This window comes from Drosophila busckii, chromosome 2L (genome assembly GCF_011750605.1).
Source record: "Drosophila busckii strain San Diego stock center, stock number 13000-0081.31 chromosome 2L, ASM1175060v1, whole genome shotgun sequence".
Lineage (NCBI taxonomy): Eukaryota > Metazoa > Arthropoda > Insecta > Diptera > Drosophilidae > Drosophila > Drosophila busckii.
In genome coordinates, this window is record NC_046604.1 from 9,599,140 (window position 1) to 9,614,521 (window position 15,382).

The 15,382-nt window shown below is 39.2% G+C and overlaps 5 protein-coding genes across 10 annotated transcripts; 3 read left to right on the forward strand and 2 right to left on the reverse strand.

The window, feature by feature from the left end:
- Positions 1-651: 651 nt before the first annotated feature.
- On the reverse strand, positions 652-6,977 carry LOC108607654 (protein Diedel-like). 3 transcript variants are annotated; one of them, XR_001915512.1, is made up of 3 exons: positions 6,908-6,966; positions 2,008-2,099; positions 1,367-1,430 (listed from the first exon to the last, which is right to left on the reverse strand). XR_001915512.1 is itself a non-coding variant. In XM_017998596.2 (2 exons), exons 1-2 carry the CDS (start codon positions 6,918-6,920, stop codon positions 793-795), a joined length of 408 nt encoding a protein of 135 aa, XP_017854085.2. In that variant the 5' UTR covers positions 6,921-6,977; the 3' UTR covers positions 652-792. The 3 variants fall into 3 exon arrangements, 1 of the variants encoding a protein (XP_017854085.2); XR_001915513.1 differs by lacking the exon at positions 1,367-1,430 and adding an exon at positions 1,810-1,871; XM_017998596.2 differs by lacking the exons at positions 1,367-1,430; positions 2,008-2,099 and adding an exon at positions 652-1,187 and having other exon boundaries at positions 6,908-6,977.
- LOC108607650 (murinoglobulin-1) lies at positions 3,771-10,940 on the forward strand. Of its 4 annotated transcripts, none has more exons than XM_033294910.1 (6): positions 3,771-3,956; positions 5,609-6,274; positions 6,333-6,759; positions 6,828-7,704; positions 8,327-10,473; positions 10,606-10,940. In XM_033294910.1, the coding sequence occupies exons 1-6, from the start codon at positions 3,874-3,876 to the stop codon at positions 10,846-10,848; spliced, it is 4,443 nt and encodes a 1,480-aa protein (XP_033150801.1). In that variant the 5' UTR covers positions 3,771-3,873; the 3' UTR covers positions 10,849-10,940. The 4 variants fall into 4 exon arrangements, with proteins under 4 accessions (XP_033150801.1, XP_033150802.1, XP_017854080.2 ...); XM_033294911.1 differs by having other exon boundaries at positions 8,342-10,473; XM_017998591.2 differs by having other exon boundaries at positions 8,345-10,473.
- A 909-nt stretch (positions 10,941-11,849) lies between these two features.
- Positions 11,850-12,568, forward strand: LOC108607652. The gene is given in 2 exon segments (XM_017998594.2): positions 11,850-12,408; positions 12,410-12,568. Coding segments are annotated over 2 exon segments (669 nt in total). The 5' UTR covers positions 11,850-11,868; the 3' UTR covers positions 12,539-12,568.
- Positions 12,569-12,938: 370 nt separating this feature from the next.
- On the forward strand, positions 12,939-13,756 carry LOC108607651. Its single transcript, XM_033294913.1, has one exon. The coding sequence runs from the start codon at positions 13,350-13,352 to the stop codon at positions 13,653-13,655; it is 306 nt and encodes a 101-aa protein (XP_033150804.1). The 5' UTR covers positions 12,939-13,349; the 3' UTR covers positions 13,656-13,756.
- On the reverse strand, positions 13,689-14,271 carry LOC108607653 (general odorant-binding protein 28a). Its single transcript, XM_017998595.2, has one exon. The coding sequence runs from the start codon at positions 14,208-14,210 to the stop codon at positions 13,779-13,781; it is 432 nt and encodes a 143-aa protein (XP_017854084.1). The 5' UTR covers positions 14,211-14,271; the 3' UTR covers positions 13,689-13,778.
- Between the last annotated feature and the right edge of the window lie 1,111 nt (positions 14,272-15,382).

The following is a 15,382-nucleotide window of genomic DNA, read 5'->3' on the forward strand; positions in this document are numbered from 1 at the left end:
ATAGCTATGTATTTATTTACCAAATGACGTCATTAGGGCAAAGAAAAAAATTCCCCACAGCGAGAAATACAGGAAAAAAGCGTCACACATGCCGGCGGCAACAGAGCGTATGAGTGATTACAAAAACCAAAAGTTATCATAAAAAAATTAAAATAGTGAAAAGTTCAAATTAAAGTTGGGTTCCACCAACTTTTAGATACACTTTGACTACGGCATCGCAGCACAAACACATACACACAAAACAGCTAACGCGTCACAGCTCGTTTGCGCTGTTGCGTCAACAGCAACATCGCCGCTGCGTCGGCAGCGACGCTTGTATGGCGCGTCAGCACGTGAACCCCGCAGTCTATATTGAAAATTGAAATGTAAATAACTACTAAGTTATTTATCCATCGTTCTGAAATTTTTACAATTGGTCGAAAGCATGACTAGGCAATTTTGTGTACTGCCCTATATATGTTTTTTTTCGATTTGCGGGGGAAAGGGGTAAATAAAAAAAGTAAATAAAAATATGCATAGATATAGGAGCACTTACATACCAAATTTTGTTGCTCTAGCTCTTATAGTTGCTGAGAAACACGCACTCATTCAGACGGACGGACGCCATTTGTTGGCTGACAGTTCTGTACAATTTGCTTTTCTTTTGCTTGCTTAATTTAATTTACTTTTATAGTTCATTCAATTTGAAATACATTTAAATCGTTTTGAAGTTACTTAATACTAAGTACTGTTTATATTCATCCTATGGAGCAGGTCTTTTGTATCGGCTGCTCCCAGTGTCGTTGAAAGTACTTAACCTACTTTTGATGTAATGTTAACAAAAAGATTAGACAAATAATTGGGAATGCCACCTTCAGGTGCTGGAATTAGTGATAATGTTGCCCAATGTACTTCAATGACCTCTGGATTGAGATGAGCATTCTGCGCCTTAAAGCTGTCCTCCCAGTTTCCTCTCAGGCAGCCACCATCACATTTACAGCCGACTATATCACAAGATCCTTGTCCACAATATGTACCTCTTATGCCTTCACCATTGGCACAGATCTTAAAGCGACAGGTGCCATCCGATTGTCTCGATCCACCTATGTCGCCACACGATCCGCCACTCAATTTGTAAACGATAGTTTTGGCATCCACACAGCATTCGGCTTGAGCAACAGGCGCCAGAAGAGTTACGAGGTAGGTAACTGCAATAAACTAAACGGTAAAATATGCATTCTAATTTAATTTTTTTTTTTTAATTCGTTGCAACTGTAGCGCTTAACGTCGATCGATTTATGCACTGATCGCTTGTAGGTGATACCATCCATATTTATACGCGCCTTGGTGCATATGGATTTAAATCAATAATGATAATATATAAAAAGGGATCGTGTCATCTGATTGATAACCCTATGTGAACTGCGTTTCATGGACACCGTTAAAAAAGACTAGAAACAAAAATGATTACAATATTATAATTTATATTATTTTACATAATGATTATAATGAATTTAATGCATATGTACATATATATTTTCCTTTCTGCAGTTTTATTTTATATGTTCACAAAAACCTTTGTGCAAAGGTTATTTATCTAAAATATATAAAATGTAAGAACTGTATTTAATGTAAATTATATTTATATTTATTATAATTAGCTTTATATCTTGAAACTAGCCATGAACGTTGCAACTTCATCGAGAGTTAGGCACAGAAGACATTATTATTGATTTAGGATAGAGAAGAACGCAACTTGCGCTCATTTTTAAATAACGCGCGTAACACCAAACACACCTTAAGATTTAAACGACGCGCGCACATTTAAACTCACACCCACTTTCAAAACAAAAGTTCCACATATAGCGCTCGATAATCTGTTAATAGCAGCCCTAGCAAAAGAACGAAGAAGAAGCAAATGAAGCAGGAATCAGAGTTCGTGTGTGTGTGTGTGTTTTACATATGCATTTAAAAAGACGATAGTAAACATTTTTCAATTGTAAATATATATATATTAACTCTTATTACCTTATTTATTGTCGGTGCGCTGTAAACCGGCTTCGTTGTTAATTGATATGTTTAGCATTGGCACGCAATAGGTTTTGTTAATAAGGTCCACTCTAAAATCACATTCAAAATGTTATGAATTGGAGAATAAAAGCAAAATGAATGATATAGCCGCACGAAAAGCAAAACGAGCAACAAGCTGAAGCATCAAAGCTGCTCAGACACTACGTACATAGATTAATGTATAAAATACAAATTGTGCGGTATTTATTCATTAAAAACGCAAATTCATAACGGGTTACTTGAGAAGTAAATATTTCTTTCACTTGACTGCAGTAAATGTTTATAAACTTTATTTCTTAAGCTCAAGCGATTAACAATACAGTATAGCTTTACTTATGAATATGTATGTGTATGTACATAACTTAGTAAATATAAATAAACTGAACGAAAACTTAATTTACATGACAAAACGAAATACAGCTATGCATTCAACAGATGACGTCATTGAGCCAAAAGCGAAAAGTCCCCTACACGAGCAACTGCGAACAAAACAAAACGAAAACGTCACGAATGCCGGCAGCAAAATAGCGTAGGAGAGAGCGAGAGCGCGCCATTGTAAACAAATTGTGGGAGAGACCCACAATAAAACTCAGTAAGCAACTGTATTTCGTATCGTTCGCGGGTTTTGTCTGTCAACCGTCTAAAAATTAAAAAACATTGTGAACAACAAGTGGAACATTTGTGCAGATAATTAGCTAACAAAAGCACAACAAAGTATCAAATATTCTAGTGAAATTTATTCTCAAATTTCCCAGTTACCAAAATGTACGTAAATCATTGATATGTAGGATGTGCCAGTGGCTTGACGTCATTTTGTGTGAAACACGCAAACCACACATTGACAAAAATAAAATAGAAAACAAATCTTAAATAACGCTAAACATTCGAAATTTCCATTAAATATTTGTGACAATTAAAGTGTTAATAATGATATAGAAATTAAAATTATCACCTCTATATATAAAAAAATACCCAGATCGCCAACCACAAATAGCAAACATTTAATTATCCAATTGCATGAAATTTTAAATAAAAAAATATAGACGGGCGTGGTATAATTGACTCATGCCAAACCATCAGATAAAATATATGTACATTTGTACAAACTATATAAAAACATTAATAGAACACACGATAAGCTACAGCTAAAACCACTTTAATGTTCTTTGTTTATGGCCTTTTTTTTTAATTATTTGGGTTTCTTTAAATACTTAATGATTATTACTGCTCAGTCATATTTGATGATAATATACAAACTATGACTCTAAATAATGATTAATTTGTGTAGTTGCTCTACAAAGAGTATTAAATAGTGTCATGAATTTTGATTTTGTTGAACTAGATATATCTCTATGGGCTAATGCTTATGCATTATCAATTGTGAGCAAACAGCTCGTTAATAAAATGTTGTAATGATTATGAGTTTATTATAAAACCATATATGAATAAATATATTTAGATTTTTATATGCATTATGAACTTACAAATGCAAAGCATAAAAAGTTTTTAAATATAATTCTTGTGGTTAGGAGTATCACAACTGCCGCTTATTCCTTACTTCAATATTGCCTTGTTAGCGCCGCTGCCGCTGCCTCCGTCGCTGACAGCAGAGCTCGCGCGCTCGACTAAGCCTCGGCTCAGGTCTCAGAGATATAACAAATCCCGTGCTTGTCGCCGGCTCAAATCAGTTGCCGCTTAGCTCTGGCATAGTGCGGTTGTGTTCTCAAACTATCAGAAATTGAAATCGATTTTTCCCAGTTTTAACTTTTGTAATAATATTCATATTATTTTATTATTTAATTACTGCTCTGCTGAACTATAAAAATGCGTCGCTCAGACGCTCTCATTGTCATCGCTGCCGCGGCTCTGACGCTTTTACAAATGGCGGAACCAGTCAAAGGCAATGGGTAAGTGATAATTCCCCATCAAAAACTCACTCAATATTTAAATTGTCATGGGGCAACAATTAGTCAGTGTCAATAAAATGATTTTTTAGTGTATACATAATTATTTTGTTTTGTTTTTTATATTTACGCTTCTTTTTTTTATGATTTCCAAGGTAATGTGAGTTTGTTTTTGTTGTTGTTGCTTTGCTTTGTGTTTAGTAATATGATTTTTATGTGGCGTATAAAAAATTTACATACTTTGCTTTTAAAGGGGATTTCTTTGTAAAAAATTATTTTGAACATAGTTGCTAATAAGTGAAACGTGGAAACTTAAATTGGTTTCAAAAATAGTTGATATGTATATTTTTTAAATATATAATAGCAATTTCCAGCTTTAAACTCAAATTAAAGAACTTTCAAGTTTTCAATTGAAAGCTCTAATATGAGATCTATTTGTAGGTCATTTGTATCATTTCTATTTGCTAATAATATATACATATCTAAGTATGAGTAGATATATCCTATAAACGCCTACGTGCTTGAGCTGCTCAAACTATTTGTTTAACAATTAACGTTTAATACATTTAAGCAATCTTTCAAAATATTTCGTACGAAGCCAAGCTTTATTCTTAATATTCCCTCAAGTCATTAACAACAATTTGCTTATAATTCTAGTTAATTAACACGTACATTGTTTTAAAACAAAAAAGTACTTAAGCATGTTTGCCAAGTTTTTGTAGTAAACAACATAGTCTGTAACAAAAAATACTAAAACAAAAACAAGTTTAGTAATCTTGCAATCAGCAATGCCTAATAAGCCATGGCATATATTAATTACGGTGAAATTAAAAATTATAATGACTGATTTAGTAAGCATCAGTGTATTCTTTTCAACTAAATCACCCCCGATCTGAGTTCGTTAACCAGCTACACTATAAGGCATAAATTAAAAGGTCTCAATTTGCATGGAGTTTGTTGTATAACTGGGGAACGCCAAAGCAGGTTTTTCAGCACAGATTAACCGTTAAGGTTTGCTGCAAATTATAAAGACTATATATATATATATATATAGTATATATATAAACGTATTCAGAATACATGATGAGCTTTACTTGGGGACACGCTGCAGAATTATAATTAAAACAGCTTGATAATGAAAAATACATACTTGAATTTCAATATATGTAAAACTAAATGTGTGCATGTGTGTTTGCTTAGATTAAACTAAGTATGGTAAATCATTGCTTAATTTAGATTGCGCAATATATTGGGAAATATATAAAATTTCGAGCAAGCAAAGCCAACGCAATCAAATACACTCAAATATTTATAATACTTACTTATATATATATAGTTAAAGTGCTAGAACAAAATTTATAAAAATAATTAAGCCTCGCCTATATTTTTTTTGCTATTTTTTACACCTTAGATTTGTTTATAATGTAAACATTCAATATATAGAGTAAAAAAATATTTAAGTTATATATGATGTTTGTTATAATAATTTAATCTAATTAATGCCAAAAGCTTTTAAAACTATACTATGTTTTTGTTCTATTTCCAAATTGATTTGACTGCGTCTCAGTATTTCTTGTGAAAGATTGATAATAATGATGTCAATGCTTGACCTATGCTCAACAATAAATCATTATTTTATGACTTTTTTGCTTCAGGCAATACACCATCGTTGGCCCTGGCACAATACACTCGCATCGGGAATACAATGTGGCTGTTGCCGTGCACCACATCAAGGAGCCTGTGAAGCTTAAGGTGGGCATAACCGGACCCTCCTACAATGATACGCAAACCGTGGAGCTGGCGCATGATGATGAGTTAAAACAGCTGAGCTTCAAGTTGCCGCCACTAGAGAAGGGCGATTATAATCTGACGGCAGTGGGTGTTAGTGGTTTGGAGTTCACCAATACCACGGCGCTCAATTGGGCGGAGTTTAAGCCGTATGTGAAGCTGCAGACAGACAAGGGCAAGTATAAGCCTGGCGATGCGGTCAACTATCGTGTAATCTTCCTCGATGAGAATCTGCGACCGGCTAAAGCGGAAAAGGATGTGGTTGTCTGGTTCGAGGATCCCAAAAGCAATCGCATCAAGGAGCTAAAGCACATAGAGACCAAGAGTGGCGTCTATACAGGCAAATTTGAGCTCTCCGAGTTTGCTTTGCTTGGCGGTTGGCGCTTGCAGGTGCAAAATGGTGGCGACTATGCCGAGGAGACTGTCTACTTTGAGGTGGAGAAATATGTGCTGCCCAAGTATACCATCAAAATGGATGCAACACAGCATGTGTCGGTGCGCGATGGCGACATGCAGGTCGTAGTTAAAGCCAAGTAAGTGTTTGTGTTTATCAAATCAATTTAAATATATATTTAATTTAATTATTTTCAGCTATACCTATGGCAAGCCAGTAAATGGCAAAGTGCTGCTGCGTCTTTACACTTCAGAGACAAGCGTGTGGAGCTATGAGGAGGGCGAATCAAAGCGCAAAGACTACGAAGGACATGCCATAATACGCAATGTGGATATGGTTAATGGCAAAGCCAAGTTCGATATAAATGTCAAAGAGTTTGCCGACTATTTGCCCTACAATTCATCATCGTGGTATGCTCAGATCACAGCCACTGTCGAGGAGGACTTTACGGGTGTTAAGATCAACGAAACTGGCGGCACACAGCTCTATCCGTATCGCTATGAAATGAGCTGCACTGATTACAGCACTTGCTATTCATTTAAGCCCGATCAGGAGACCACGCTCACATTCAAAGTAGCGCTAGTCGATGGCACTCTACTAACCGATACCAAGACTGTGGTTAAGGTGAATATAACTCACCCAATTTATATAGCATAATTCGTTAAAATTTGTGAATTCTTTTTACTTCCTAGGCCACCTTCACCGAGGGCATACGCAGCAATTACTATCATGACAAACAGGAGCTGCCTAAAATTGAAAACAAGAAGCTTACCTTTGAGAGTCATCTGAACGAGTCCAGTCTGGCTGTGTTCAAGGTGATGTTGCCTGATTTGCCCGACATGGAGAACTTTACGCGCTTCTACAGCATTGAGCTCGCTTTTGCCGATGAGAAACGTCAGCTGTATTCGACTTATCCGCACCGGGAGCCCAAGAAAATTGATGAACCCACTGTGGAGGAAGAAAAGGAAAAGGAATGGTTCAGGGCTTCGGTGCAGCGCCCCAAGGACAAGTGGAGCTTAACAGCGGGTCAGGAATATCAATGTACATTGAACTCCAGTCGACCACTGAATTACCTTGTCTATAATCTTATTGGACGCGGCAATGTTCTCCACACCGAACGTGTGCAGTTTAAGGAACCCACAAAGGTGCACAATGTTACCTTTAAGCCCGACTTCTTGACCACGCCACATGGTCGCCTGTATTTCTATTATGTAGACGAAACCGGCGAGTTTCGTTATGCCGAAGATAGTTTCCATGTCGAAGTGGAGCTGCAGAATAAAATTGAAGTTACCGCACCAGCTGAGGTTAAGCCTGGTGCCGATGTCTCGCTGGAAATTAAAACAGCACCCAATTCATTTGTCGGCCTCCTGGCTGTGGATCAAAGCGTTCTGCTGCTGGGCAGCAACAATGATCTGAGCAAGGATTCGTTCAACTGGCGCCTGGGTCGCTATGATACCAGAACCCCATGGCAAGGAGGTTACTCCTACTATCCCGGCGAACGCAGCGGTGTCGTCACCATGACCAATGCCAACTTCTACTACAATCGCACAGCTCCAGTTTATGAATTGCGTAAGTTTCATTTCAATTCAAACCTTTCGTTAAATCATGTTGAATGTCAGTCAATTGGCTTTTGCTTAGATCAGCTAAAAATGGTAAAAATCAAATTGGAATATGAACGATTTTTAATCATAGAGATTAGAAAAATTAAAGATGTGGAGGAAATTATTTTGCTTTAATTTTAATAATTCGCTTCAATCAAAAATCCTTGAAATTATGAAATGAAAAATATTGCTTAAATTTTATGGTTATCAAGTTTTATTTCAATTGTTTTTGTGCAAAATTAATTTATTTATTTAAGGATTGGCGCCGCGATTTGGACTTATTGGGTTGTGTGAGTTTAAAACAAAACTATAAAGTAGATATTTGGAGATATGCATGAGATGTTAATTATAGTCGTGTTCAAGGTTTTGGGATGCTTAGGAAAACCCCAATTGGTTTTTAAAAATAGTAAAGCGTAGGGTTGAGCTCAGAATTCCAAAAGAAAACCACACTCTACCATTTTTAGCTATTCTAAAACTTTAAACATTTGAAATGAATAACTTAAAATTTATTATTATTAATTTAAAAGACAATCAAGTTGATTTAAAAAATTTGTATTTATTTTTAAACAATATTCTAAATTATAATAAAGTTCATTTATATTCAGCAGAAGCCTTCAGCGGTGGCGCTATGAGGAAGACAGCCCTGGTACAAAACAGCGTTTTACACAGCACTACTCCGATGGGCATACAAGCTGATAGCGCAGTTGGTTTTGCAGCTGGTGCGGGAGGAGGAGCTGCTCCACCATCCGCACCCACTGTGCGCAAAAACTTTGTGGAGACTTGGCTATTCGAGGATATTGAGAACACCAAAGATGCCGTCTTCAATTGGGTGCGGAAAATACCCGATACAATCACTAGCTGGGTGCTGACCGCGTTTGCGCTGCATCCCGAGAAGGGCTTGGGCGTGACCAATGAGCAGCTGAACATCAAGACCTTCCAGCCGTTCTTTGTGTCCATTCGCCTGCCCTATAGCGTGAAGCGTGGCGAGGTCATCAGCGTGCCCGCGCTGGTGTTCAACTATCTGCCCAAGCAGCTGGACGTGGATGTGTCGCTGGACAATTCGGACAATGAGTACGAGTTCTTGGATGTATCCAATGAGGTTATTGGCGATCAGAAGCGCACCCAAAAGGTGCGCGTTGGCGCCAACTCCGCTGCAGGCGTTAACTTCCTGCTGCGTCCCAAGGTCATAGGCAATTTGCTGTTGAAGTTTACTGCCATTTCACCCATAGCTGGTGATGCAGTGCATCGCACGCTCAAGGTGGTGCCCGAGGGTGTCACACAGTACAGAAATCGCGCTTACTTTGTCAATCTGAAGGATGTGCATGAGCATAAGGATAGCTTCGAGCTGGAGCTGCCCGAGGATATTGTGCCGGACTCGCAGCATGTGGAATTCGGTGTTGTAGGTGATATGCTGGGACCTGTCATTAAGAATCTGGAGCGACTGCTGCATTTGCCCAGCGGCTGCGGTGAGCAGACCATGTCCAAGCTGGTGCCCAACTATTTGGTCTATGACTACATGAAGAGTCTGAAGAAATTGACGCCCGCGCTGGAGAGTCGCATTAAGCGTAATCTGGAGCAGGGCTATCAGCATATGTTCCACTATCATCATGACGATGGCAGCTACAGCAGCTTTGGACCACACAAGTATCGCGAGGAGGATCCCGTGCGCAACGGCTCCACCTGGCTAACAGCCTATGTGCTGACCAGCTTTGCTCACATCAAGGACATCATAAAGGTGGATGAGAAGCAGCTGGAGAAGGGCTATGAGTTCCTGCTGAGCCGTCAGGCCGAGAACGGCAGCTTCATCGAAGCCGGCGAATACTTCTATGGCTCAACACGTTCGGGCTTGACCTTGACGGCGAATGCTTTGCTGGCGCTGCTATCGCAGACAACACGCAATCAGTCGGCCATTGATAAGGCTGTCAGCTATTTGAGCGAGCATAACAATGTCAAAGAGTCAGCGGAACTGCTGCCCAGGGCTATCGCAACCTATGCGCTGCAGCAGGCCAAGGCTGCAAGCGCTGGCAAGCATGTGGCTGAGCTTAAAGCGCTTGCCAAGCACGAAGAAGATCGCAGCTGGTGGAGTGAAGACGTCGAACGTCTGCGTCCAGGCAAATACCAGCGCTGGTGGTGTTGGATCTGGAGCAACGATGTTGAGATTACCTCCTATGCTCTGCTGAGCTTGCTGGACACCGAGGGCGAAACACCACAAACGCTGCTCAATACTGTGCGCTGGTTGGTGGCGCAGCGCAATAGCTATGGAGGCTTCGCCTCCAGTCAGGATACAGTTGCTGGACTGCGTGCACTCATTGCATTTGCTCAGAAGTCTGGCTATGAGCCAGCCAAGTGGGATGTCAGTGTCTCCAACAAGGGACAGCGTGAGAAGACCGAAAAGCTAACTGTCAATGACGATAACGATCTGGTGCTGCAAACTGTTGAGTTTCCACAGGGCACCAAATCGCTCAACTTTGAAGCCAAGGGCACGGGCGCTGCGCTGGTGCAGATCAGCTATCAGTACAATATAGTCGAGAAGGATCCCAAGCCCAGCTTCAAGGTTATCACGCATATATTGCCCGACACACCCGCTGCCAAGCTGGAGTTGAGCGTCTGCGTCGAATATGTGGAGGAGGGCACAGAAAAGGCCTCCAACATGGCCATACTGGAGGTGACGCTGCCATCGGGTTACACAGCGGATGAGGAGAGCTTCCCCAATATACAGGAGATTGAACGCGTCAGGGTAAGTTCAGCAAACCAGACAGACTCTGTAAGAGAAACAAATTGCCTTTACAGGTATTTCAACCGACTATGACAGACTCTGTAAAAAGAAAAAGAAACATCCCTTTTAATTTATTATTTTTCCCACTTGCAGCTGGTGGAAACTAAAAACGACGACTCCGTTGTCGTCATCTACTTCGAGAGCCTGCCCAAGGGTGAGCTCAAGTGTCTGCCCATTGAAGCCTTCAAGACGCATGCGGTGGCCAATCACAAGCCCTCACCTGTGGTCCTCTACGATTACTATGATACCAATAAGAAGGCTACGGAGTACTATCAGATCGAGTCGAAGCTTTGCGATATTTGTACCGACAGCGAGTGCCGCACTAGATGCGCTTAATTAATTAATTACTCAACTATTGTGATGACAAGCTTTTTTCATTTAAATACTTCAATACGAATTACGAAACAATAAAATGTTATAAATAATTATATGTAAATGATTTATTTTCGATAAAAACTAACGGCAATGCTTGTTTGTCTTACTAAAGAGACATTGAATTAAATTGTTCCTACAATTGGTCTTTGTGTTTTTATAATTGACATTTTATCTTAAAATTAACTTACTCACTAGTCAAAGAACTGACAATATTTGCTCTAAGCAAACATGTCTTAGATATTGTGATTTCTTCTAAATAAATTGTAGTTGTATAAAGATAACAAATTGGTAATGTTTATAAAGTACTAGTAAAACAATAAATGCTCTCACATATGTACTTTAAAATAAAGATTCGTTATATATTCTTATAAATAATATGATAGATCGGAGCTAAAATTACTTAATCTATAAATCTTCGCATTTATTTTTGATCGATATTATTTTTTTGGCATTCAATTAGAAATCTATTTTTAAGAAATTGTACACCTCTTTGGGCATTTCCAATATGTTTCCATATGCATTATAGCTGGCATAATAGCACTTGTAGCTAACTACTCCAGAATTAAGTTATCATACTACGTGCGATTTTGCATTGTGATAAGGCTTAAGCAAGTTAAGTGAACATACAAGGCACTAATTAATACCGAACAACATTTTTGTGTGCTGCACATACATTACTATATAACTGTTCTATTCCTAGAATATAATATGTATGTTACTCTTATTAAAAATATAAATTAAATTATTGTGTACTTTTTTTTAGCTCTTATGCTAAACGTTTTAGATAACGGCAAACGTTTTAATTAATTGTCAACGCATTGTTGGTAAGCCTTTAATATGCTTGCATTATAGGCGACCTACCTGACTGATAAATAAAATAAATACATTCGCACATATTGTGGCACTTATAGCCAATAAAAGCCGCGTTCTAACTTAGTTGTATTCTCTTATTCAATAAAAGCAGTTGCTGCAACAAATACAATGTCAGCGGGTCGCGAAAAATCTACGAGTGTGTTGCAGCATATTGAAGCTGCTCTAAATGTGCTGAATCAATTGTGCATTGGCTTTATTACCATCTGGATTTGCTGGAACACTCTGCGCACGGGTCTGTCCGGCATACGCTTACACGTCTGGCTGGTGTCCTTTGGCTTTATTTTCCTCATGGCTGAGGGCATGATGTGTTTCTATGATGGCAACTGGCTAACTCTGCGCTACAGTCGCAAGCAAAAGACGTTTGCACACGTCGTGCTGCAGTTGCTCGGTGGCGGCATGGGCGTGGCAGGTTGTTTAGTGCAACTTATACGTGATGATTGGTCTATTAGTGTTACAGTGCATTCACGACTTGGATTTGCCGCCTTTGTACTGTGTTTGATTTCGCTCTTAAGTGGTCTGAGTGCTGCCCTAGCGCGTAGTCTATCCAAAGTTGTGTCCCCACTGGGCAACAAAACGTTCCATATAGTGCTTAGTTTAGGCACATTTGTAACTGCAATGCTAGCTCAATTTTATGGCTACACTCAGACAAGAAATTTTCAAGGGTCAGGGACATGATTTTATGGTTCTAATGCAAGTAGTGACACTGCTGGTAATGGTATTAACTTGCATTGCGCCATTCAAAGCACTTTATCACAAGTTTGCTAATTTTCGTAATTAAGACAGATACTTTATTAACTATAAGTTTAACTAAGCGTATATAACTCATGGTTATAAAATATAGACTGAGATTTGAAAATACATTTCAAAATAAACACAATGCGCGCTCTATACAAATTTTGGTACATTTATTGACATGCCGCCACACATTCTTGTACAAGCAACAAGCTGCTAAGACCAACGTGCGTGGGCGTAAGAAAATGGCTAAAAAATAGCTAAAACTAAGAAACAGATTACTATTCAAAGGCATTGAAAATCAAATTAGACTTGCTAATTGGTATTTCAACATCGTACATAATATGTAAATTAATTAGCTCGAGGCTTTTACCTAGCTGCTACGCAGTAAGTTTTGTTTTTAGCGCCAGAGCCACTCTAAGACTGGCAGCACTGGTTGTCCAATCAGCTGTTTGGCTGCTTTGGAATTAACACCCCACAATAGTACCTGCTTAACTTGGCCCAAATTGAGAGAGTTGGCCAAAAAAGCTTTGGCTCGGTGGTTGGGCTTGTTGTGTTCGTGTTAACGTTAACGCGGTGTGCTTGGTGAATCAGTCGAACGGGCAACGAAGTTGCATACGCAACAATATTCTTGGTCAGCGGGTCGCGGCTGTTGCGTGGATTTTGTGTTTTTTGTGCGTAGCCAAAGCAGCGCTTGTGTTTTTGTTTATACTGAGCATCACATACATACATACACGACAAATACAACTATCCATATCTCAAAATTAAAAAATATACGCGCTTAGGCGAGCTTCAGTAAATTATCAGTGACGTCATTACTTTAACATTAGAACACAGCTCGCGCGCTAAAAAATTTTATGACAATGAGATGCCAAGGTGCGTTTAGACAATTGCTGCGACACTGCCAATCTGCAACTTTGACGAGCGGCAATAACTATTTAAGCCGAAGACATACCTGCTGGACCAACAACTACTCCAACAATGTAGTGAGCCTAGCCACTGGCAGGAGCTATTCCAAGTTTAACACACACTTAAACAATGAGCGCGCCATGGAGTTACTTTGCAATCTGGACGACGAGGAGCGCAAGGTGCTGCGTGAAGCCTTGAGTAAAATGAACGCCGATAAGGAGAAGAAACAATACGAAAGTGAGAATTATTTTTGAAATATGCATTTACTTAAATTTAAATGAACAATTGATAGTTTAGTAATATACAGAGCAAAGTAAAGCATAGAGAGACGCTCCTGCTCTCTATTTCTGTCGCTAAATAAGTGTGGGAGTAGCTGCTTAGACGAGTCCATGGTTCTTTGCCTCAGTCATGAAGCATTTGCCATACGCTTCGGCTGCCTCGCAGTGATCGTCCGGCACGGGAATGGCAGCACAGATATCGCCAATTTCCAGCGCTATGGCAAGCTTGGCAGGATCATTGCCAGTGTATTGCTTGGCCTTCTCGTGTCCTGCATCCGTGTCCAGCTTGCCATTGCTATTCATTAGCCCGAATTTCTTCATAATGCAGGCGCGCAGGCATCTCCCTTCTTTGGTGGAAGCGGGCACATGCTTAACAGCCTCTTCAACATCATTAGCGTTGGCGCCCACTTCGGTCTTGCAGGGCTCGGCATATTCCATAAACTTGGCCAGCGCATCCTTTTCGTCAAAGGCGCGCACCAAAGCGGCACCCAGGAGCGCCACAAGAGCCAGAGAGTAGACAAAACGCTGCATGACTTCTGATTGTTGTTAATACACAAAGTAAACTGTTGATCTATTGGCCACAAATGGCGACATTTTATACCCAGACTGTAGTCTGTCAGCTGTGAAATTATAGCATTCAAAACAATGCGTTAGGCTACTTTGCATTTTAATTGTGCCAGACTTTAATTATTATGGTATAGATTTGTTAACGATTTAATGTGTTTCTATTTTTGCAATGTCAATGTCAGCAACACCCACTGTGTAAGCCAGGCACACTGTTGAGCTGTCTGAACTTTGGCAACAAACCGAGTGTATACAATGTACATACATATGTTTCGCCTTTAGTGCGTACGTGACCCAATGCTTGAGCAAACGGCAAAGCCGTAAAATCAGCGCAGAGATTTTCTTACTAAATTCTTCCCAAAGCAGCAGTCATGCGCTCTTAACAGCTGGAATAGACTGTTTAGATAGAAAAATGCAGAAAAACAATCTAAATATAATTTGAAAAAGCATAACTCTTTATTTGCTACAACGGATCATCAAAAAAAAATCCCAAACTTTAAAAGGGAAATAAATTTGTTGGGCAACTCTCTCTCTCTATCTTATGCTTTTGCTCTCTCTTCACTTTGACGCTTCTCATTATTTATTCAGAACTCGCAAATTGCTTGAGTTGTTTCAATCCAGACTTAACTGTAATCAGACAAATGGCGGCTGCAGCTGAAATTCTAACGAAGTGCATTAATATAAAAACTCAAGTAAAGCTCGCTCTTCTTCTCTATTCGCTTGCTTTGACTAATGTTTACTGTTTTGTCGTATTTAAATATGCACATTTCTGTGTGTTTGTGCTTATAATTAATTTATGTGTACAACATATGTCAAAGTGTAAGGCAAACGTATGCTAAATGCATTAACAAATATGCTACAAACGGCATATTATAGTATAGCAGACTTATAAAAACTAAAACATGTTTGTATTCCAACTGCATTAATTACACCAACTAAATCTGTTTTGGCAGCGTATTTAAAATATTCGGCAAACGTTACATTCTTGTTTTTGGGTTTTGTTTGGGGGCTCATTAAAATTTCAACAGGCAGCAACAACAACAAGAGAGCTATCGTTTCCCTCTCTCTCTCTCAGTTTACTCTGCCTGCTGCTGGTTGAAACTTGCGGAAACTGCTTTACGCATTGCTCACGCTGTCAG